This window comes from Protobothrops mucrosquamatus, unplaced genomic scaffold, assembly GCF_001527695.2.
Source record: "Protobothrops mucrosquamatus isolate PMUCROS unplaced genomic scaffold, P.Mucros_1.0 scaffold1068, whole genome shotgun sequence".
NCBI lineage: Eukaryota > Metazoa > Chordata > Lepidosauria > Squamata > Viperidae > Protobothrops > Protobothrops mucrosquamatus.
In genome coordinates this window covers 47,970-57,062 of record NW_015387296.1, presented here as the reverse complement: position 1 = coordinate 57,062, position 9,093 = coordinate 47,970, and the positions used below count along the sequence as shown (strand labels likewise).

At 38.9% G+C, this 9,093-nt stretch overlaps 1 protein-coding gene across 1 annotated transcript in view; it reads left to right on the top strand.

Moving 5' to 3' along the window:
- NTPCR (nucleoside-triphosphatase, cancer-related) overlaps nucleotides 1-5,998 on the top strand; it is a 10,646-nt gene extending 4,648 nt beyond the window's left edge. The window contains exons 4-5 of the mRNA XM_015820109.1: nucleotides 2,319-2,528; nucleotides 4,911-5,998. Of these exons, the coding sequence (XP_015675595.1) occupies nucleotides 2,319-2,528; nucleotides 4,911-4,979 (279 nt within the window). The 3' untranslated portion in view covers nucleotides 4,980-5,998. The remainder of the gene's footprint in view (nucleotides 1-2,318; nucleotides 2,529-4,910) is intronic.
- Nucleotides 5,999-9,093: the final 3,095 nt, after the last annotated feature.

The window sequence follows — 9,093 nt, the reverse complement described above, 5'->3', positions numbered from 1 at the left end:
CAGTTTCCATCCATTGCTTCTCGTCCTGCCTTCAGGCGCCTTGGAGAATAGCTTGACTCCCTCTTCTTTGTGGCAGCCCCTGAGATATTGGAACACTGCTATCATGTCCCCCCTCGTCCTTCTCTTCGTTAAACTAGACATACCCAATTCTAGCAACCGTTCCTTATATGTTTTAGCCTCCAGTCCCCTAATCATCTTCGTTGCTCTTCTCTGTACTCTTTCTAGAGTCTCAGCATCTTTTTTACATCGTGGTGACCAAAACTGGATGCAGTATTCCAAGTGTGGCCTTACCAAGGCATTGTAAAGTGGTATTAATATTTCACGTGATCTTGATTCTATCCCTCTGTTAATGCAGCCTAGCACTGTGTTGGCTTTTTTGGCAGCTGCAGCACACTGGTGGCTCATATTTAAGTGATTGTCCACTAGGACTCCAAGATCCCTCTCACAGTTACTACTATTGAGCAAGGTACCCTCTATACTATACCTGTACATTTGGTTTTTCTTGCCTAAATGTAGAACCTTACTTTTTTCACCATTGAATTTCATTTTGTTAGATAGCGCCCAGTGTTCAAGTCTGTCCAGGTCCTCCTGTATCTTAAGCCTTTAAATGTAGTCAGACTACCTCCAAATTATTTGAACCTCAGTTGCGACATCTCTTGATAATATATAAGAAATTGAATCCAGCTTGGTAACACTTTGATAATTTTGGCTGTATTTGAAAAGCAAAACTGCATTGGTTTTGGTTCATATTTGGGTGGGAAACTCTAAGAAAAGTTCTACAGAAATGACCTAAATGGAGAAGTTGAAAAAAGTCCCAGAATGTGGCAGTGACAAACTTCTTCTATCTTGTTGCAAAGAAAAACACAAGGTTATGTTCATGAGGTCACTCAGAATGAGGTAGATTTGTCTTAAAATGTCAGCCCTTCAAGGCAAGTCAGTTCAAAAAAGACACCACAGGAACTGCTGAAACTCTGTTGTTGTGGGGAAAAATAACAGAATTAAGAAAGCCTGGTAAAATTTCCCTCCGCTTATACCAGAATCAAAGCCAGATTACTTTGAGCCTTTTTCTCATGCTTCCTCCTTTTTCAGGCTTATATTATTGTTTACATTCTCTTTTCGTATCTTTTATCAGTTGTGTTAATAGTTCTTGCATTCCTTCATTAACTTTGGCTTTACATGTAGAGAGGGATATACATAGAGGGGAACAATTCAGCAGGGGATAAAACCAATTGATTTTCCATTCGTTTTTGCCTAAAAGGATTAGGGGGACATGATAATTGTCTTCCAATACTTGAGGAGGGGCTGTCACAGAGAAGAAGGGGACAACCTATTCTCCAAAGCACCAGAGGGTAGGACGAGAAGTGATGGATGGAAGCTTGTGAAAGAGAGATCCAACCTAGAAATAAGGAGAATTTTTCTGAGAGTGAGAACAACTAGTGGACTAGCTTGCCTCCGAAATTGTGAATACACCATCACTGAGGCTTTCAAAAATAGAACTGGACAACCATTTGACCGAGATGGTATAAGGCCTCCTACCTTGAGCAGGGGGTTGAACTAGAAGACCTCCAAAGTCCCTTCCAACCCTATAATTCTATGTTTTCATTTTTTTAAAAAAATAATAGACACTTACTGAGATAGGAGTGAGGAACCTGTGGTCTCCAGATGTTGAAGAACAACCGCTCCAAAAATTGCTTACTAATGTGCATAATAAGTAGAACAGCAGGGAGTGTGGTTCTGTAACATACAAAGAGCCCCTCATACACACCCTAGACCAGGGGTAGGCAACCTTGGCTCTTTTATGACTCGTGGCTGGCTCAGGAATTCTGGGAGTTGAAGTCCACGAGTCATAAAAGAGCCAAGGTTGCCTACCCCTGCACTAGACACAGAGGCAAGTGTAAATTTTGAATATGGAACTTGGTCATTATACAGCCCTTTTATTGGGCTGATGGTCTTTCACAGTGTATGACTATAGTGTAAAATGTTTTTGTAAGAAACAGTTATCTTGAATTATTGTTCCTCTAGAGGTCAGAGTGGATGACCTGATGTTTTGTCCTGCAGCTCTCACTGAAAACTTTCTGTTTTGCCCTGCTGCCTCTGAGTTGGAGCCCAAAGATCAGGAGGCATCAGATTTATTTATTTATTTTATTTATTTATTAAATTTATATACCGCCCTATCTCCCTTGCGGGACTCAGGGCGGTGAACAGGCGATACTAAAAACAGGCGATACTAAAATCATATAAACTTTGATTTAAGTCATGTAAAAATATTTTGCATTTTGCCACTAAGTGTTTTTATACTATACATATCTTCCTCATAGGCGGATTTTGACAGCAGTGCAATGAAAAAGGTATGCATAATTGATGAGATTGGTAAAATGGAGCTCTTCAGCCAGACATTTATTCAAGCTGTCCAACAAATTTTGAATGGATCCGGGACTGTGATACTTGGAACAATCCCAGTGCCTAAAGGAAAGCCTTTGAGACTTGTGGAAGAGATCAGAAATAGAAAAGAGGTGAAACTCTTCAGTGTAAGTCACAGACAGATCCACTGAGAAAGTCTGTTTTTATTGGCATGCAATGGTCTGACATCTTATTTAGCATTTGTTTGGAACAATTCCCTTTGGAAAAAACAGGTGCTCACTTCTACTGGAAATAAAGTTGATTCTGTGGTGGATTTCTTTTAGCTCTTATGCTTGGGCTTCAGCTGTACCCGTCCTCAGCTATGAAGCTTAAAGTATATCCCATTCACTTCCCCTTTACATATAACATATAAAGAAGTCAAAATGTTTATTTTAAATGGCTGTAAATAGATCCATTCATTGAGCTTATATGCCAATCCATTTTCAAAAGTCTAAACGCAATTTTTCTCTGTGAGATGCTTCTAAATGTGGGACTGTAAAATGTGACTTCATAAATTTCCCAGATAAACAGCAGTAGTCAAGAGATTTACCTAATGTGTATTGTGACAAGCTGAGGAGAGGGATAACAAATGCATTATAGAGAACATGGAAAAAAATATTATAAGCATTCCATTATCACTAATACTCTTTAACAGTAGTAATGCTAAAGCCTAGTGCTAATAATGGGTTTCATTCGTGTATAGGTCATTGTGTTATACCTGCTACTTGCAATATTAATACTACTAACATTGGAAATTCAGTTACAGCATTAAAAGCATATGTTAGATCCCAAATATCTGGAAAATACAAAACACAACTTCAGTGGCTATTCCAGTGATTTTGACAGAAATAAAGTTGTCTTGCCTCACATTTATCTGCACTGAACCTGAGGTAAAGGCAGTGAATTTAATATTTAGTAACATTGCTTATTCTTGTGAACTTTTAACTAAGTTCCATAGGTAATGAATTATTGCCAAAGCTTGCATATGACTCCAAGTGTGCCCTGGAGAATCTCTTTGCTGCCTGCAGCACTGGAGTGCTGGTTATTGAGAGCTATATGCAACAAAATTTCATTTTGATGTATGCCGATTGGTGTACATTCAAAGTGACAATAAAGTTGTTGCTATTGTTGTTGTTGTTGTTGTTGTTGTTATTATTATTATTATTATTATTATTATTGAAACCTTCCCTGTTGGAGGAAAAGAGAAGTGTAATGAAAAAGCCTGTGTGTGCTTTGAAAATGGTTCAGAAGACATGGCTTGGGTTGAACAAGTTTATAGTGCCTCCCTGCTGTTCATTAAAGTAACAACACCTTGTATTCCCCAGGCGCAAGTCTTCGGTTGAATATTTAACTTTACTTTCATAGTGATACCTGTTTTCAGGATCATGCAGAAGGGTGCTAGGGCCTTGCTTTTCACTGTCCAAGGCACTTAACTACAAATTATTTTTGAAATAGTCAAAGTAAAGAATACACCCTTTTACCTCTTTTTTTCAATCTTTTCCCAAGGGATAGGGGAGAAAATGCTATTGGGAGCCAGCGCCAGGCCCTAGCAGCTGAAGTTGTTAGGTTTTGATGGCATGTTCTATTTTATAACTTTTGATTATATTATTATTTCATAGTGCTGTTTTGTGTTGAGAGCCATTTTCATTCTTGGTCATCAACTTAAGTCAGTCTCATGTTTCTTTTTTTCTAGCTCCTAGAACAAAATGTTGCATCCTTTTAAATGAAATCTCATCAAACCAGAGAAACCAGACATAAAATCAATGCAGGAAAATGCCCAAGATATTCTTGATTCATCTAGGTCAATTTATTTTGATACAAGCTTCAAGGACTATAGATTTAAAGTCCCATTTCTTTTTTCCCACTTCAGTCCTTTTTTTTTAAATACCCCACAAAAACAATGACCTGAGTGAGTCCAAAGACTGAGTCCCTCGCCCATCTCGATGTTTCCTCCCCCATTTGTCTAATTTAACTCCTGCTAACTTAGCTCCAGCATTCTTGGAATACTGGCCCTTATTACTGTCAGTGTATCTAAATATCGTGGCTACAAATTGTTTCACACTTCGGAGAAAATTTTCGGGGGACAAGTTCTTTTCAGAGCCCTACTTTTATAATAAAGGCATGACATCCAGTATATAAATCTTGTATACTTTTTCTATTTTAATGATATGCCATCTATTCCCCTGCATGTCTGTGTACTTTCACATCTGCAGTACTATGTGCAACCTACTTAACCTGCATGGGTTCTTTATCAGTAGAAAGCAAGTAATTGTAAGGAAAAAGTCAGAATCCAAAAGACTATTCCATCCTAACATGGTAACAAAGGAATTCTTATAATTAAAAACAATAGCAACCAGCTGATAACGGGACAATTCTTAGTTTGTTCTTGTTCTAATTAGGGACATATAAAAAGTCTTCATAAATATTTCCACTTTGCATTTTGGCTACTTTAAATAAGTGAAAACTGATATTCCATATTTTATGTGTATTCTGTTCTTTTTAAATTTTAGATTACGAGGGAGAATCGAGATGACATTTTGCAAGAAGTTGTGACAGCTGTGGAGAGCTGCCTAAAATGAGATGTTTGTCTTCACATCCCATCTTCTGCTGTTTACAGTTTGACGTTATTTTCATTAATATCTACAGCTTAATTTACTTGAAATAAGCTGGTGTAGGTGTTCTTGTTTCACATTTGTTTTCTGAGGTGGTTTTCTGAAACAGAGTTAATTTGTTCAGGAAAATAAATGCACACACAAACACAGCTACACATTCACCGACATAATGATTGGCTTCATCATAATACTGAGAATACAGCCTTTAAATTGATTGATACTTTATTTTAATTCATGTTAATAGCGAAAATGTTTGAACAATCTGCTGTGGCTCAGTCCTATCTCCAATCAGATACTTTTTCACTTATAGCACTGCATCGTAGAAGGAGGGCTTTCCCACGGTGTAAAGACTTGCCAGACTCTTCCACTCTCTTTGGAACACGTTTCACGAATGCCACAAGTAAAAAAAGGGCAGCCATGGAGAACTAGAAAAAGAGGCATATTTCTCAAACGCCAATGAATTTTCTTTACTTTGAAAAATTCAGAGGTCTTTTAGAAATTTGTCAATAGCTAAAGCATTTTGATTACCAGTTACTAACTTTTAACAAAGTTTAAAAAATACTTTTCACTGGTGTTTAGGAATCTCAGGAATCAAACATTAAACTGGAGAGTTTGATTTGCCTCTGAAAATAAAAGTTAAAGATGACTAGAAGACTGGAAACAAGGCTTACGTGTATCTATCTTGTGCTGTTTTGGGGTTATGCTTAAAAAAATGATTTTAAGATGTTGGTGAAATCAGATTTTCCAAAATCTCTTTATCCCTTCATTTGTTTGTTCATTCAGCTCTTAACTTCTAAACATTTATCAAATACTTTCTAGCTATTTGTTTCTATATGGAAAGTATTTCTCTTGTGAATAACTTTGATTTCCCTATCTCAACTTGACATTTGATCAGCCAAGTTAAATTGCTGTGTTTACTAACACGTAACATTTTTTATTCCCTTTCCACCTTTTTCTGTTAATAAATAAGCTATAAATTACTGTGACACAACATGCATCCCACAAGACCTCTGAATGGTGTTCAGGCAAATTGTTTACCATTTAATCAGTTTAGCATATCATGAAAGCTAAATTCTCAGCCAGGTGCACATGTTTTCATACGCTGCAATGTTTTTTTTGGCGCCAGCAAAAAAATGTAAAGATACTCAGCCGATTTTCTTTTGGAATGTGAAATGTAACATATGTTCAATTAAAGCATTCCTTAGTCAAAGGAATGTAAAATCGCACATTGTTTTCAAAGCTATTTATTTAGATAGCAGATGTAGTTAGTCTACGATAACAAAAATCCATTAGGTGAACTTTTTCTTCCATGAAGCTACAGCTGAGATCCCTAAACCTTTTTGAACCCTGAATATTTGGAAATGTGAGAACTTCTGTTCGCACCACTACAGATGTCTGCTGTGGGGAGCTGCATAGTTACAGAAGGCAAGAAGCTTAGCAAAGAAACTTACACTACACTAAAGTGTTAATCTATTTTATGCTATCAAGCCCAACCTTTCATTTCACTGTAAGAAGTCTGGAGAAGTTTTTATAAAGATGCATACAGAAATTAAGTTCCCAGGCTTGCCCTATAACAGTGATGGTGAACCTTTTAGACACCGAGTGTCCAAAACCACTCCGCCCCCTGCTCTGCCCACTCTGCCCTGCCCCGCCTACTCCACCCCACCTCCTGCCCCACCCACTCCGCCCCCCGCAAGGCCACTTACCACCTCCACGGCCTGCCGCGGCCGATCGTCCAGGCAGTCCTGCAGCACCATGGCGGCCACACAGCAGATGGGGGTGCAGGGGCGGAGTCTTGTACCTGCTGCCCGGCTGCCATGTCCTTGGCTGTGCTCTTCACGGGCCAGAACCGTGGGCGACTCTCCGGGGGGGCTTCTGGTGAGGAGGGGGTCGTTGGAGGTGGGGCTGGGGCGACGGCGCACGTGCCCACGGAGAGGGCTCTGAGTGCCGTCTCTAGCACACGTGCCGTAGGTTCGCCACCACTGCCCTATAATATATAATATCTCTTTCTCTCTTCTCCCCTTTATATATATGTGTATGTAAACATACACACAAATATCCATCCATCCATCCTATAAGCAACATAGACAAGATATATGAAATGGTTGCTCCCTTTTCAGTCTCAAACTTATCAGGCAGGCAGGAACCTCTCAACTGTCCTTATAATTAAAAAAAATTACTCTGGGCCCCATAAGGAGAGAAGGAAGAAATAGAGCCATTGCCTGGCTTTCTGGCCAACCAAGTAAATATAAAAGATTGAATTTCTTGGTGACTGTGGAGGAAAATGCCTGGCTGCACTGGTAGCAACTATCTTACTGCAATTATTAGGGAGTTTTTGCCTATCAAGAGTAGAGTTTGTGAGTCCCTATATCTTAAAAGAAGTGTCAGAAAGTCATGAGTTTATTTTCTCTCATCCTCTTATATAAGGAGGAGAGTGTTCATACTCATTGCAAGTGGTCACTTGTCATAAAAATGTCTTGTAGGGCTGTGACTTGGTTCTGTTGAGCATTTTTCCTTGCTGCCGGCTCAGTAAGTTATTTTCTGCAGTGCAGCTGTTTCATGTAGCATTCAGCGGCCATTTAACGATGATACCATCATCCCAACAAAACATGCCTTTCAGACCTAAGAAATGGAGAAACTGGATAATTAAAATGCCCACGTTGTCATATGGTGAAGCCTAATATAAACAGATTTCTCTCTAATAGCTTATTGATCTAAATTTGAGAAGGATCAAGAACTCCTTTACACAAGAAATACTGCTGTGGAGCAGGTATCTTGTATGACCGGTCTCCAACCCCTATGATTTATCAGCAAGGTTTGTAATTACTGTTATGTTATATTTATTAATTGTAATGGAATATTTTATATCTGGCTTCTTGTATAACTCAAGAATCAACAAGAAAGAATCAGTGCATAATTCAAGATAAAAAGTGTCCAAAAGAAAGGTGTCTTTGCTCACATTTTATTGGGTCTGTGCTGAAGATAAATTACAGAGCTCTCCAATTCATGGTAAAATAGGCGTTTCAAATGAATTAGAACAATTTCAAAATAAAAGATATGGGCTTGCGTGATGGCACTGGTCTGCTACAAATGAACACTCTTCTTGACCTCAGAGAAGAGACTTTCCTAGATTCCAATTCATATTATAAGAATAGATTAAGGACTATATTATATCCTCATGTTTAGCATGAAAAGTGGAAAAAAGCTGAATTTACGTCCAATTTCCTAAAGACAATGGACTTATAAGCAGCAGCAGCAGCAACAATGTTAATGCAGTTCCTGGCTATACATTTATCTCTTTCCATAGAAACAGCAGAGTTTCTGAAGCAAAAATTTCCTGTTTCCTTTCTGGATTTTTAACAATTTCTTATAAATTCCAGACTTTAATGAGAGGCGATGGGGAACAATTATCTATTTCCCAGCCTCGGCTCACCATTTCTTCCTGATGTTTTGAAACAATCAGATTTTCTTCTCTTCTTTTCTGTAAATGACCCAGGAGATGGGTTTTTCTCCCTTGCAGAGATGTGTATTGATGGTGTGACAAGGGAAGCCAGCTTCTCTTGGCCAAAAATGTAAGAGTTATCCTGTGTCCAAGAAGACATGTGGTGTTTCTTTCAGGCCGAGTTCCTTATTGTTCCAAACCCTGTAGACCAGGGGTCTTCAAACTTGGCCCTTTTATGACCTGTGGACTTCAACTCACAGAATTCCTCAGCCAGGCATGCTGGCTGAGGAATTCTGGGAGTTGAAGTCCACAAGTCAAAAGGGCCAAGTTTGAAGACCCCTGTTGTAGACAGAATCTTTCCAAAGTGAAGAACTGTCCTGTCTGTATCTACCATATACTCTGAGGCTGCCTTCACCTTCTTTTCTCTCCCACACAACTATCTGGACTGAGCTGTCTCTGGAACATACCTTCTTCCTTGTGGAAATCCAGTCTGCTACATTCCATCACAGCCTGTCTGGCAAGCCCTGCTTACATTCCTAACAAGTGTCATTACTTCGAGTACAGGGAGTCCTTAAGTGGCTACTCCATCGCTAATTGACATAGTTAAGTGAGGCATCACTTGACCATGACCTCAATTCC